The 16,468-nt window shown below is 29.8% G+C and overlaps 1 protein-coding gene across 3 annotated transcripts; it reads right to left on the bottom strand.

The window, feature by feature from the left end:
- Nucleotides 1–628: 628 nt before the first annotated feature.
- On the bottom strand, nucleotides 629–3,991 carry LOC108204407 (multiple organellar RNA editing factor 1, mitochondrial). 3 transcript variants are annotated; one of them, XM_064094539.1, is made up of 6 exons: nucleotides 3,512–3,986; nucleotides 2,936–3,033; nucleotides 2,785–2,850; nucleotides 2,487–2,645; nucleotides 1,613–2,450; nucleotides 629–890 (listed from the first exon to the last, which is right to left on the bottom strand). In XM_064094539.1, the coding sequence occupies exons 1-5, from the start codon at nucleotides 3,874–3,876 to the stop codon at nucleotides 1,651–1,653; spliced, it is 1,488 nt and encodes a 495-aa protein (XP_063950609.1). In that variant the 5' UTR covers nucleotides 3,877–3,986; the 3' UTR covers nucleotides 629–890; nucleotides 1,613–1,650. The 3 variants fall into 3 exon arrangements, with proteins under 3 accessions (XP_063950609.1, XP_017229310.1, XP_017229311.1); XM_017373821.2 differs by having other exon boundaries at nucleotides 1,613–2,645; nucleotides 3,512–3,991; XM_017373822.2 differs by having other exon boundaries at nucleotides 629–903; nucleotides 1,613–2,645.
- Between the last annotated feature and the right edge of the window lie 12,477 nt (nucleotides 3,992–16,468).

Genomic DNA, 16,468 nt, shown 5'->3' with positions numbered 1-16,468 from the left:
GGGCATAATTCCCTAGTTTAAAATAATACTTCTAAAATAATTAAAGCGTGTGAATTAGGTATGTTAAAATTTAATAATAGCTATCTATAATAATATTCTATATGAGGAACATAGTTGGGAAGGAGAAAGTAAGTGCAGATGTTTTTCCTGAAAAAAATTCGCATAATTAATTTTAAAATACACGTTTAATATGAGTTTATTCTTACCATAAAGAAATAAAGTAAAAATTTATTTCTTTGTGTTTATAGTTCATTTTCGGACATATAAGTTTCCTTTTATGACATTAATTTGAGGAGGAAACTGAAGATGCGATGATAATAAGTTCTCTTACTAAAATTCGGCTAAATCCGTAGCATCAAATAAAGAGAAACATACATGCAGACAAAAATAAGAGAAACATACATGCAATTCCTAAATTCCTTGCAAGGATGACATCGGTTTAACAATTTATTTATTTTCAAAGCTGAAATCTTCTTGATCTTGCAAACTAATGTAGTATTCAGGTAGAAATGTTGGCACTTGGATAGAAATTTGTGATGCCATGCTTAGCTTGCATATTTGTATATATATATTTTAGTCCCAATGTTTTCGTGGCAACAAAATATAAATTGAAAAATTACAGACAAAGTGGGTCTAAACAACTTTTCATCGGTAAAATACTTTCAAAATTGTACGAGTTTTGCAGATTGCAAAATAGACTATTAAGTATTAACCATGCATATTTTAGCACACATAACCACTAGAGAGGCAAGTAAAAGAGAAATTACACACAGTGGGTCTAAACAACTTTTCATCTGCCAACAGAGCTGTTTCTGCAGATATGTCTCTATCCTCGTTCAAATAACTACTTCAGGTGTGCTATATCTGCACATATCTTTCTTGACCATCCCCTGCGTAAATTGACTGAGAAATCACCAAGAGTCAACATAGATCACCACATTAACTCACACAAGGGCCTCGACAATATATTTCAAGGAAAAATGAGAGTGAACTTTGACACTGATGAGCAGTAAAGAATTGAATGGAGATACAATAAAGTAGTAATGAGCAATAAAATTCTATTTACCTATTTACTAAAAGCTGCTACGAGTGTTCGAGTAAGGTAAGCTTAATAATAGTTATGACTACATCTGAAATTACTAGATTAGAACAGATTTTAGCATGCCGATCACAGTCCAGATGTGAACTGACGATATTGTAAATGATCAGACTGGCAGATTAGTTAAGCAGACATATAACTTTGCAGGTATCACATAAATTTCAAGACAATCTTCTAGTAGTGCCATATTCAAATTAACAAAATTGGTGGAAACATTCTACATAACAATTTTGCCTAAATAAAACTTCTACTACGAAGATAATTTGTCCTATTGGAAACGCAATTCTTTGGTGATATTTTAAAACAATTCCAAGCAAGAACATGCCACATAAACAATATAATAAAAGAAACCAAAAAACGAACTGGCAAGTAGCAAGTAACTAGCTTTGAAGGTTGTTATGTTAACAAAGAATATAAGAGAAGAGCATAAAACGAGAAGTCGAGATTTTGCTTAATGACTTTAATATTATGCAATATCAGTCAGATCTCTCGAAAACCAAAAAGTCTACTTACATCTTCAGAACCAGATTCATCTCTAGCTTTCTACAGTTCTATTGCTGCACCTGCTGAAAGTCATTCATCTGCTCTCCTTCTGAGAACCTCTGGCTTTCGCCATGTACTGGATTATTATGACCAGAGTTCGGAAACTTTTCTTGAACAGGGACATCTCCACCAATACCTTGCCCATAGCTACCTGTGGTGCCTTGCCGCCCGTAATTGCTACCTGCACCTGGTCCAAAATTGCTACCAGAAACATGTCCACTATAGCCACCTGAACCTTGTCCATAATTGCCGATGACACCTTGCCCAGAGCCACCAACCCCCTGACCATAAGTTCCACCAGCTCCTTGCCTGTAACTGCCACCACCTTCTTGCCCATAACTGCCACCAGCACTTTGACCGTAACTGCCACCAGCACCCTGCCCGTAACTGCCACCAGCGCCCTGCACGTAACTACCAGTGCCACCAGCGCCCTGCACGTAATTGCCACCAGCGCCCTGCCCGTAACTGCCACCAGCGCCCTGTCCGTAACTGCCACCAGCAGTCTGCCCGTAATTGCCACCAGCAGTCTGCCCGTGATTGCCACCAGCGCCCTGCCAATTTATGCCTTGTTGAGGTGCATTGTTATTAAACTCTCCTGACGACATTCTTCGCCCTTGAGGGTAAGAATCTCCTCTTTGATTTTGGTTGTAATTTCCCTGGTTAGGGTGCATTTGGTCTCTCATTTGTCCCTGATAATTATCCTGACCACCAGCAGAATTGTTCACCGGGGCAACTCTAGGTGGACCATAATTCTGCTGTGGTGTAGGATTTTGTGGTGGCCTAAAGTTCCCTGCACTCGCTTGACTAGGTCCTCTGTTATCAAAAGCCTGATCTCGCTGACTAGGTCCTCTGTTATCAAAAGCCTGATCTCGCTGTTGATATTCACCTCGAGGACGACTTGGCCGGTTAAATTCTCTATTTCGATCACCAAACCGTCCTCCTTGTCTTCCATATTGTACAGGAGGCGGTCTGTGTGTTATTACTCCATTATCATATTTATCTCCTGATATTTGAAGATATAATTTATATTAATAATGAGTACAAGACGCATAAAAAGACATGCCATTTTTATATCTGGTAACAAAAAACGTAGGTCGGATGATAATGGAAATACACGACAAAATTATTAAATCCAAACCTACCTCCATATTGCTTGTTTACTGGGTCAATATAAGAATCTGGCAATATAAATACCACACCAGGTAGACCTGATTGAAGATATGATTGAAAAAAATCAGCAAGTCATCAACTAATATTCCCCTCTACAAAAAAAAGATACATGCAGATACTAACCTTCAAACTTCTTCGACACTTCCTCAGACACCTGAACCTGAAAACCATTATAAGTGGTCGTGCTACATGCATAAATTTTTTTCTTCGCCTCCTCAACACTGAAACCATAAGAGAAACAGATCAACAATATCCAAATAAAAACCTCTACACATACAAACACTTTTATTAACGCTTTCCAACGTATTAACACATCAAAAAACACCGACCTAACTTCATCTCGAATCATCAAATAATAGCATCAACAAGAATCTTATCACACATTGTGAAACAACACGATGCAAGAAACATAGTCACAAATTTGAGGTCTCGTATATGCCAATAATTACATCTCATTTAACCTAGAAAAATACAAACCTCAATACACACCCTACTTTTCTGGTTACACATTCTCATTTCTACAATATTCACAACACATCACAACTCCACCCTACTTTTCTTTTACCTCCATTTTATTTTACGCAATCAGTGACCGGCACTAAAAAACTCGAGAACACTCTGCTACATAAGCAAAAAATTAAAAAGCCAATTAGGCAAAAATGCTAAAGTGATCATTAAAACAACAATAAAACCGGATACCTCCCGAGAACTTTGGCAGCAGTCTGCACATAAGTCTCCACCATTTCCTCAGGCGAAGGACTGGGGTCTTTGGGAAAATCCATAGTAATAAGCCAGTGATTATAATCACACCCCTCGAACAAAATATCATCGGGCCCAAACTTCGTGTCATCGTCATTGGGATAGGCATTTCGCGCAAGCGAGATGTTGGTTGAGCGAAAAGATCGGAGCAAAGAGGGGAGGAAGGGGGGAGGGTTAGGGTTTGGGGGTGTGGAGTGGGAGAGATGGGCGGGCGAGAAAGAGGAGGAGGAGGAGAGAGAAGGGGAGAGGATGATGGAGGAGAGAGAGAGGGCGCTGCGGCGACGGAGAATCGAGAGCATCGCCATTGCAATTGCTGGGGAGTGGGTTGATTAGGGTTTTTTAGGGGTTTATCGCGCACAGGTGTACTGATATTTGTTTTGATCAGGTACAAGTGTGTACAAGTACAACGCCAGGGGGAGAGTGGATGCTTACTTTCTTAAAGGGTGTTGCTAAATACAGTTGATTTTTACTTTGTGCAGTTCGCAGAGATTACACATATAACCCTTTAAGCTATTAAATGTGTGGAATCATTATAAATACCTTCTGCTGATTACGATGTGTTTGTGCTCTCACGTATTAATATCGGTATGTGTATATTTGCACATGTATAACACCTGCTACAGCATTGATGTGTACACTTGAAATAGTTTCTTACTTTTTTTAATTATTAATTTTAAATTTTAAAATATTTAAATTTTAATTCTGAAACATATATTCTTTTCAAAAATATGTTATAAATATGATTATAACGTTTTAATAATCTATTAGTTTGGCATATTTAATACTATGAATTAATATAATTATTGACTATTAAAGAATTATTCACATTTATAAATATTATATACATTTTAAAATTGTCTCAACAGTAATTTTAAATATATTTTAAAATTGTGAAGATTCTTAATACATATTAAAAATTCTATGTCACCTAAAGGTTATATTATAAAAAACTCGAGTATTTTTTATTTTGACTAATATATTATATCAAACATTATAGTTAATTTTTTAATATTTTATATTATTGGGATTTTAGCTCATTCCAACCCTAATGGTCCGGATAGTAGACTTAAAATTTTAAATTGTTTTGATTAAACGAGAATGATCAAAATAAAAAATTACACACATCGATAAAAAATTAAAGAAGTGGATAAAATTATAAATAAAGTCAAATATTTTAACAATAAAATCAATATATAAATTCAAACAAAAATTATATGAATAAATATTATATATAAAAATTATCTTTCTAAATTTTCAATACACATTAAAGATTCTAGGCGATTTGAAGATTATATTTATGAAAAAATAAAGTATTTTTTATTTTGACTAAAATATTATATCATACACCGGTGTTATCTTTTTAATATTAAAAATCAAGTAATTTCTATTTGACTAAAATATTATATCAAACATTAGTGTTAACTTTTAAATTTTTTTTATGTATTAGAATTTTAGTCATTCCAACCGTAATGATTTTTTACCCGTCTCATAGTAAAGCCTAAAAATTTTAAGATGTTTCGATTAAATGAGAATTAACAAAGTGAAAAAAACTAAACACATCGATAAAAAATTAAAGAGGTGGATAAAATTATATATAAAGTCAAATATTATAGTGATAAAATTATATATAAAGTCAAATATTTTAGTGATAAAATTATATATAAAATCAAATAAAATTATACAAATAAATATTATATATATAAATCATCTTTCTAAATTCTTAATACATATTAAAGGTTCTAGGCCAGTTAAAAATTATAATATAAAAGGAAATCAAATATTGCGTAATTTAGTCTCAAACTTTTAAGTTATTTTTTTTAAAGTTGAGAATGAATAAACAATATTTTAACAAACATCAATAAGATATCATCAACGGATATTAGTAAATGATTAGTAAAAATTTAGAGAATATATTAATCGAAAAAAGATAGTTAAATATATTAGTCAGTTGGTGGATGGATGTGTTGATTAGTAAAAACTTAGAGAATGTATTGATCGGAAAAAAATACTTAAATATATTAGTCAGTTGGTGGATGGATGTATTGATTACCTGCATTAATTATGTTCACCTGCACAAAAAATTAGGGTTGACACTATTTTTATGTTCCAGATGCACAAAAGTTTAGGAAGGATATATCTGTAATGTACTTGTAATCTTCTGAACTGCACAAAGTAAATTTGAAGTGTATTTAGCAACTATGTTCTTAAATCGGGTTAAATAGCTAATTCATCACTAACCTGGCTCGAAACTTGCAACTGAGTCATGTTGTTGAAAAAACTTTCAAACGCATCATCAAATGATTAAAAACTTTCAAAAGCATCATTCTCCGTCAGTTCCGTTAAGTAATTAACGGAAAGTTCAAAAATATTTTTTTAAAAAAATGAAAAAAAATCTGAAAAACACTTAAAAAATTCAGAAAAATTTGGAGAAAAAACAAAAAATTCATAATAAATTCAAAAAATTCTGAAAAAAAATTCTAAAGCTCAAAAATATTCTGAAAAAAATCAAAAATCTTAAAAGAATTTGAAAAAATTTGAAAAAAATTAGGTGGCAAGTTTTTTTTCCGGGTTTTAGAAAAATTGAAAAGAATAAAAAAAAGGTTTGAAACTTTTTGTTTTCCATTTTTTGATTTTCTTTTATTTTATTCACATTTTTCAAAAAAAAAATTCAGGTTTTGTTGAATTTTTTCAGAATTTTTCATGATTTTTTTCCAATTTTTTTGATTTTTTTGGTTTTTTTTAATTTCTTTTTTAAATTTCCGTTAACTACTTAACGGAACTGACGGAGAATGATGATTTTGAAAGTTTTTAATTACTTGGTGATGCGTTTGAAAGTTTTTTCAACAACATTACTCAATTGCAAGTTTCCAGTCAGGTTAGTGGTGAATTAGCTATTTAACCCTTCTTAAATCTTAATTCTAGTTCCATCACATATATAGACACCGTTATTCCAAAAAAAATTGCTTTAATTTTTTGTTAAAAAAATAATAAATTTATTTAATAACTAAACATTAAAAATTTATTAAATATGGATTATTTTCCTAAATAAGTCTTTATTTTCACCCGTAAAGATAGGAAAAACAAACCCATATTATATTGCTTAGTTTCACCATAATTTTTTCAAGAAACTGTTTCCTCCGTTCTATTATTGGAAAAAAAATACTAATACCCACGTCTTACCGGTTTCTACTATATAAATTGAACTTTGACAGTAAACGATTTTTTATATTATATGATGATTATAATTTTATAAAACAATAACATATAAAATTCAATTAACAAATTCAAGAATAAATAAAAAAATGAAAAAATATTATAATCATAAATTACTACAAATCATAAATAAACAAATGTAAAACAAATTATTATATAAATTATAGATCATATTTATTATTTGTCACACAATATTAAATATTATTTATTATCATATATGTAAGTCATGATTATATAAAAATATAAAATTTTGAAAATCAATATATTACCCACTTGTCAAGTAAAAACATGCACGAGAAACTAGTTTCTTCATTATTTACTTGTAATAGTATATAAAATTAAGAGTTTAAATATTATTTTATATATATCTAAATAGTAAGATAAAAAATAAATACTATTCAGTACCCGTAAGGTTAAACCCTGGTATACACTAATCCAACACATGTGCGCGAATCATTAAAAAGACAATTAATCATATTATAAGTAAGAAGATCACTAATTAATATAAATATTTTTAAATATCACAAACCGCAAATTAACATTCATCATGTCATGAATTACAACTATATGCAAATATTGTTAATTAATTGTGACACTAAATTATCAATAATGATAACTAAATATGCAATATATTTCATTTTGCTCATGATTTTGTTTTAATATATTTTTTCAAGGATTACATATGAAGATCACAAATACAAAAAATTTATGTTCATAAGTCTGGCATATGTGTGGAAATCTACTAAGAAATGCCTAATTATAACTACATGTACGAGTTAATAATCATGATATACAAATCTCTCAAAAAATAAGAGACTGATTACTATTTTATCTATTGAATACTGATAACCATCACATATAGATGTCAGTACGTAGATAACACAAACACGCAGCAATCATCACGTACAAACGGAAGTTTATTGGATCAAATGACAAAGACATTATTGAGAAAACGATGCTTTTCCCGGATGAAATGAAAATTGGATTCATGGAACAGGAGAAAGATTTCCCACTCCTTAGCCGGGAAGTTATGTGGCCACGAAAGGGGGATTAAGTGGAACAGAATTTACTGGATGGTACGCAGAAACACTTGTTTCTTCCATATTTTGGACCTTAGCTCCCTGGAACAATAGGCTACAATATAAGTTAAAAAAGACTAGAAATACGATAAGAAACAAATCCATCGAAAAATACACACAATCTACTTCCAATAATTTATGATTGATAATAGAGGTTGAATTATTAGCTAACTATAGATTATAATTGTTGTTCCCCAACCATACAATCAAGATTGTAGAGGCGTTTAAATATAATCTTTCTACAATTTTTGCAATTTTATAGACTTTCACTAAAATATAATGATAGATAACATGAATATGTGTGTGAGTGAGTGAGTGAGTGAGTGAGTGAGTGTGCGCGATCTTCAAATACAAAGAACGAATCATATGTAAAACTAAATAAAATTGACACATACACAGTAGATATATATTTTCTCTCTTAACTTAGATATAATATCTCTATTCTAAAATTTATATGGCCTATTACATCTCTCTCTCACATCCTTCTTATGTCTTTCTCCTCATCTCCGTCTTTCTCCCAACTTCCGATCAGTAGTCGCTGTCAACCGATATAGTTCATTACAATTAGATTTTGTTCATGTCGGGATAAATACACACATATAGATAGAATTTAGTGATGAAAATACAATGATATTGGTGTAATGGTGGAGGTACGACTACGTGGTTGAATACAATCCTTCTACGATCTTTATAATTTCATAGACTTTCCTTGAAATATAATGAAACATAACATGATAGATTTGTTTTCTCTCTCTTCACTCAACTTAATCTTTATGTTTTAAAATTCTTCTCGCCTATTACATCTTTCTCTCACATCCGTTTTTCTCCGCCTTTGTCTTTCTCCTAGACCCGACAAATTTTCACACGACACGAATACACGACACGAAAACGACACGAAAATTTAGTGTTTGTGTTTGCATTTTGAGTACACGACACGAAAAGGTACACGACACGAAATACATGACTGAGAAGTCGTGTCAGTTTTGTGTTTACCCTTCGGGTACACGACACGACACGAGGTACACGAAATAAATAAATAAATATATATATATATAGGGGGAGGTTCAAAAGAGACGGGGCATAAGCGAGAGACGTGAGAGACGTGGATGCTGACCGTTGGATCAGTCTTGATCTTGTAATCTAAGCAAATACTATACGTACTGTATAAATACAATTAAAAAATGATTAAGGGCAGTATACGGAAGATTTTAAAACAAAAAAATCTTTATACGTATATTTGTTTGCATCGATTTAAGATTCATTAAAAACTTACCAAATAACACTCTCCTTGATTGATTCTTATCTCTAATTAATCTGTTTCCTTTTTTCGTCGATACAGTTGTCTCTTTTGTTTGCCCTCGAACGGGAGCTCTATGCGATGGAGAACACTAGCAGGAACACTGAAGTGCATTCGAATTCTGGTTTGATTTCTTTTTCGCGAAAGTTTTGAACTATGTATCTTAATAATATATTACTTTCTTCTGAATTCTTGTCTACGAGATTAGACCATTATGTTTCATTCTTTTTATTGTTTACAGATGCTTGTAGCAATACTGTGTTTGATCACCATAGGTTTGATGAAAATTTTGATGTTGATATGCAAGAGCTTGGTAAAGATTGGATCCCTGAATGTTCTGAGGGATTGAAACCATACATTGATCAGCGTTTTAGTGATCTTGATCAAGCTTTTATTTTCTACAAGGATCCCTGAATGTTCCTGAACTTGTTCTAGTTGTATATACGCATACAACTTGTTCTAGTTGTATATACGCATACAACTGTAAGATCTTTGTCGATTGATTCTAACATGTTTTATGCTTGTATGTGTGTTCTTGCTTTGTTGTTGTGAAAGATCTTATTCATCTTATACAACTTACACTACAATGGTCCTCTGGTTAAAGCCTCCCCCTTATATTGAAGACAGATGTTGGTGGCTACTGCAATAACAATATCAATTTGTCTTCTATTGGTTGTGTTATGAGGAGAAGATAGGTCATTGTTTTGTAGTTATTATGGTATAGATTCTTCTGGAGATCAAGTGTATATTGTTTTGTGTATATTGATCTATTGGCTATATATGAAGAAGAAGCTGCTGGATTTAATCTCGTTAATTCTCCCATTGCGAATTCTTATATATGTATTGTTCTCATAAGTGTTCTTATAGGTGTTCTTATAGAACCAGAAAATTTAAGAATAACATGTTTAATCTAAACCACAAAAATTCAAAAATTTTATTATTTAAAATTCATGACTTTGATTGCTATCATACTAACTCAAATCATATGTGATAGTTTTAGAAATTTGATCTCTAAAAGATTCATTATGATATTCCTCCAAATAGATTTCCATTTATTTTATATTGTAGAATTTAATAATAAATTCTTCACAAGGAGACGTTAATAAAAGCTGAAGAATCCACGAACATCTATGATATTAAAGAATGGAAAACACTTTAAAGTACACATATAAGATTAAAGAATCAAAAACACTTTAAAGAATCATAAATTATAAAAAAAAATCATTTGACATAAACGATATATTTATAACTAGAAAATATTATTATAAATTATTTTGATAATTTATAGAAGTCATATATTAAATTATCCTCCAAATTACATCATCATATTTTGAAATTTTTGATTTCGTAATGTATTTTATTTTTTAAATGAGATTCTTTAAAGTGTTTTATTCATATTTTATATCTCTTTCATAATAACATTTTCTTGGAAAAGTAGTTGAAATATAGAATTTTCTAAAAATTGTATGTTAAAATTTTGAAGTTCCTTCAATATAAACTTTAGCAAGTGTTACCTTAATATTATCAAAAATATAATAGTTATTTCACTAGTATCATATTTCGACTATATTATTATTGAATATATTTATTCTATATTAAGTTCAGTTATATTTTTTTTGATAAAATTAAAATTCTAATAGAATATACAATACAATACAATTATGTTTACTTTTAAATTCAATTTAAATTTTTTGTTAGAATATATTTTATTGATACATTATTCATAATGTTGGAGAAGCGAGTGTTAAGAATTAGGCATTTTTGTTTAATTTAAGTTGAACTCCTACTTTGAATAATTTTCAAATACATAGTAAAATCAATAATGTCCCTTTACTATCCATTACAAGTAGATATTTTTTTAAATTTTTTTTAAATATTGACATTATTATTTTTAAAAATTAAATATTTCAATAGATATTCAAATTGATCTCTCATTAATTTATTATTATTTAAAATGTGAGAAACTTTATGTTGACTTTTGGTAAGGTGAATAGAGATTCGAAAAAATTTGTATTAAGGATTTAACTGTTTAAATTATATGAAGATTCCATAACGTGTTCATAAAAACTGATAATAATAATTATATTGTAATATTAAAATAAATTTTATTTAAAATTATAATAATATCAATAAAGTTCCAAGGTCTTAGACAGTTATATATTTTAAGGTGTTCCTGAGACAATTATATATTTTTACAAGATTGTATAACGTGTTCGTGAAAGTGATAAAAATAATTATATATTTTAATATTAAAATTAAAAAAAATTAAGATCAAAACAATATTAATAAGGTCTACTTTTAATATCTGCAAAATCTATTGTATTTATTACTATTATGAGTTGAAGGAGAAATCCTCATTCTTTCTTAACCCTTGTAGTATATTTTTCCTACTAATTTATATCTTTTTAATATTAAATTACTAACTTATTTTTACTAGATTCTTTCCGGTGTTCCTTAGACACAAGATAATAATTCAACAATCATAAATAATTTGTTTTATTAAAATTTAGATAATAAGGTATATATATTTTAAATTATTTAAATAAGAATTATATTAATCGATGGGTTCTTCACCAATGTAACATATATTATCGAATAATTTATATTTTCAAATTTTTTCTTATTGATTTCATAGATATTCTTTAAGATGTTACTTACAAATACGTTAAAAATTGTACCTTTTTGTTTTATTTAATTTAGATGATTAATCTAAAAAAAATTAATTCATTAAGTGTCCTACTAATTTAAAATTTTCATATATTAATTCAATATCTCTTAGAAATTCCTTAAAGTGTTACGTAGCCATACAATAAATATATATGGTTGTGTTTTTATAAAATTTACTAATAGAGATTTATTATTTGATTAATATGAAGATTCATTAAGGTGTTCTCAAAAATACTAAGGTTCTAATGAGAGATCTAACAACATTTTTTTCTCGGAATATTTAGGTTTGTACATAATATATAAATTGTTCTAATATAAAATTTAATATAATTTTTGTGAGTAAATATTGTGAATTATCAATTTTATACCATTTTTATATTTGTTTATATTTCACTTATCTTATCATTGATCCATTTTAGTGTTCCAATAAGATTCAATAGTATAAGATTAAATATTTTATTATTTCAGAACAAAAATTCTATTAAGCTGTTGTTTCTTTATTTGTTAAAATATAACATTAGCTTTGGAAGTAAGAATCCCAAGAGAATCCTGAAAGAATGGAAAGGATTTCTTCCGTAGCAAGCAAATCGTAGAAACATAAATAAGGAAATTAGTAAAGAAAATTTAAATTTCAAAATCATTAAATACAATGCATATATCATGGGATTGTAAATGTATGCATTAATGTACACATTTAATATTAATATGGTAAAACTTTAATACTTGATATGATAAAACTTTAATACAAATCTCTTAATAATATTAGAATCTCTTTAAGAAATAAACAAGCCTAACACACACACTTTCCAGATATAGTTCTCCTTCTTAATTTTTTGGATGTCCGTTTCTTGCTCTTCAGCATCTGGTCGTCCTGATCTACTCCCCAGAGAGGAAAACCCATGCATAATTTCATGTACATCCTCCTCCGCTATCTCAAATTTTTTTTTAATTAATCCTTAAAAATGCAGGATTTTGTTCAAAAGATGATAGCAAAAATTCAGAAAGCTTCACGGGGTACTCGTTTAGTTCGAAACTCATTATGGAACCAAACCCGGTAGAAGAAATCCATGATTTTTGATCATCAAACAGTGACGACAAATTCATTAAAAAGCATACAAGGTTAATTCTAACGATCGGCTTCTCTTTCCTGAACAAAAAACATCAACAACAAAGAAGAATCATTGTTCTTTATACTGTTCTTTAAACGAAATTGTCTACAAACATTATTCAGAGAAATCAAGAATAACCACGAACCTTGAGAAAACAATGTTAGGATCAATCGACGCTGACCTTACTAAATTCAGCGACTCTTCCCCACGGTTCTTATCCCTGAACAAGAACATCAAAAAACCATGAACAATTAAGGTTCCTTGCAGTGTTCTGTACGAAAATCGTATATAAACTGTCATTCAATCAGATCAAAATCAAGAACAAACCCTGCGTCACCTGAGGATTTGGTTCAAAAGATGATAACAGAAATTCAGAAAGCTTCACGGGGTACTCGTTAAGTCCGAAGCTTATTATAGAATCAAAGCCGGTTGAAGAAATCCATGATTTTTGATCATCAGACAACGACGACAACACACGAACAAGCATACTAGGTTTGATTCTAACAATCGGCTTGTCGTGGCTGAGGCAAAAATATCAAGAACAAAAAATTTGTTGGTGTTCTACTTCATATTCTCAGAAAAATAACAACTATATACTTAGTTGATTCTGAAAAAGAGTTTAAGAAGCACAACTAACCTTGAGATATGAACTTCAGGATGAATTGACATGGACCTTACGGTGTTCTGCAACTGTTCGCTATCGTTCGGATGCCTGAACCAGATAAAGAATCAAGAGTGTTAGGGTTCTATAGAGTGTTCTATTAAAAATTCCTAAAAAAACTGTGAATCGATGAGATCAAAATCAAGAACAGAACCTTAGTTCGTCCATGCTAGCTTCCATTGACACTGATATTACAAAACCACTGCAAAATCTTTTCAACGCTTCTGTTCTTGATTATGAGTTATATATGTATCATATATTAAGACGTACAAAGCTTCCAAAATTACAAAATCCATGATTGAATCTCTAAATCAGTAGCATATTCACGTTGCCTTATAAGGTACGTATACAGCTCGTATGTTTCCATATTACATCAGCGTATAATTTTTTTTCCCCAGCGTGCCCCTGTATTGGTTGCAAGTATACTGATGGAAATCAACGGCTGATGTTGCGTCTCTCTCGTCTCTTGATAAGTTGCGTCTTCATGGAACTTGACCCATATATATATATATAGAGTTTTACTCCAATAGAAACCTCCTTATCCTAGAAACTAAAAACCAAACTGAAATATCACTAAATCCTAAAGCAAATACCACTAAATTTTTAAACAACCCCATCTCCATCTCCATCTTCACCAAACCCACCTCCATCTTCACCAACCCCACATCCACTACCACCACCTCCGTCGTCGCCTCCTTCATAACCACTACCACCTTTATGCCGCCCACCCCCTCCATAACCACCACCTCCATCTCCATCTCCACCTCCATTATTTCTTTAACAACACAACCTCCACACCTCCATCTTCACCAGGCCCATCTTAATCGCCGTTTCAACCTCCTTCAGATCCGTTCATACTTCTTTCTCCACCTCGACTCAACTTCAAAGGCGGAGCCGCCACTATTCCGGCAACGCTCCAACCCTCTACTTCAAGCCGCCCAAACCTCCGCTACAATCATCTTTCCTCCATCTCCACCTTCACCTCCACCATCTCCACCACTATCACCACCATCTGAATCGAAAACATGAACAGATCTGGAGATTCTAAGCTGGTTAATATCTGGAGATCGAGTTTTCACTAATTTCTGCAGCACAGATCACTAAATTTTAAAGAGATAATCACTAAATTGTACTGAGAATATCACTAACTTGTATTGGTTTCTAGTTTTTATTTTAAAATTGGTTTCTATTTGATCATGAGCCTATATATATATAGGAGGAAGATCCTAAGAAAACCCAACTTATCAAGAAAACCGAGAAACCCACTTAATCACCGTTGATTTTATAAATTGTAATTTATCAGAAAAATTAATCAAATCTAATTAATAAGGATAGTATGGTAATCTTCTACCTATATTTAATGCATTCAATCAATACTGTGTATTTAATGCATATAATCAATACATTTCCTTCTCCGAAAAGATTTGTACCAAATCTTACTTTGGTATTCACACTACAGCAATCAAACTTCTATATACTGATTATAATTTTAAAATATACACATTATTTGACTAACATAAATAATAAGTTATGCAATTAATTGATTTCCTTTTCTATATTATTCGTATCCTAATCAATCCGCCAGGCATTTAGTGTGTCTTAAATTTGAATTTCAAATTTTAAATTTCAAAAGATTCACCTTTATTTAGGTATTTATTTTTATCTATGATTTTCTGACGTAGGAAGTTTCTTTAAGTGTTCTTTTAGATATTATTATATTTTATATCAGGATTCTTTTAAAAATTCGACTATATATTATTCGATTATATTTGAGCAAACATTTCACAATAATATAAATTTATTAAAATATCAATTTAAAGATTCTACTATATATTATTCTACAAATGTGAGTGAACATTTATCGGAATCTCATAATATTATAATATTTCAATGTTCAACTAAGTGTTCACGTGTCTTTTAATCTTTATTATTTTGTTGTATTCAACCAAACATTTTAAAGAATCTCCATATAAAAAAAGGGTATCTTTAATAAAATCATAATCTAATTATTCTTTTTAATCTATAATAATAATAATAATAATTTAACATTACTTTAATGATTAAGCGAAAAAAATGATAATGAAATTAATATTTAGAGTAATGTATAAGTGAACATCTACTAGAATCTCAACATACTATTATGAGATAGATATAATTTTAAAATATACACATTTTTTGACTAACATAAATAATAAATTATGCAATTAATTGATTTCCTTTTCTAATATTATTCGTATCTCAATCAATTAGCCAGAGCATTTAGTGTGTCTTAAATTTGAATTTCAAAATTTGAATTTCAAAATTTGAATTTCAAAAGATTCACCTTTATTTAGGTATTTATTTTTATCTATAATTTTTTGACGTAGGAGGTTTTTTTAAGTGTTCCTTTAGATATTATTATAATTTTGTATGAGGATTCTTTTAAAAATTCGACTATATATTATTCGATTATATTTGAGCAAACATTTCACAATAATATAAATTTATTAAAATATCAATTTAAAGATTCTACTATATATTATTCTACAAATGTGAGTGAACATTTATCGGAATCTCATAATATTATCATATTTCAATGTTCAACTAAGTGTTCACGTGTCTTTTAATCTTTATTATTTTGTTGTATTCAACCAAACATTTTAAAGAATCTCCATATAAAAAAAGGGTATCTTTAATAAAATCATAATCTAATTATTCTTTTTAATCTATAATAATAATAATAATTTAACATTACTTTAATGATTGAGCGAAAAAAATGATAATGAAATTAATATTTAGAGTAATGTATAAGTGAACATCTACTAGAATCTCAACATACTATTATGAGATAGATATAATTTTAAAATATACACATTTTTTAACTAACATAAA

The sequence above is a fragment of the Daucus carota genome, chromosome 1 (assembly GCF_001625215.2).
Source record: "Daucus carota subsp. sativus chromosome 1, DH1 v3.0, whole genome shotgun sequence".
NCBI lineage: Eukaryota > Viridiplantae > Streptophyta > Magnoliopsida > Apiales > Apiaceae > Daucus > Daucus carota.
The sequence above is the reverse complement of the archived record's forward strand: the minus strand, read 5'-3'. Positions and strand labels throughout refer to the sequence as shown.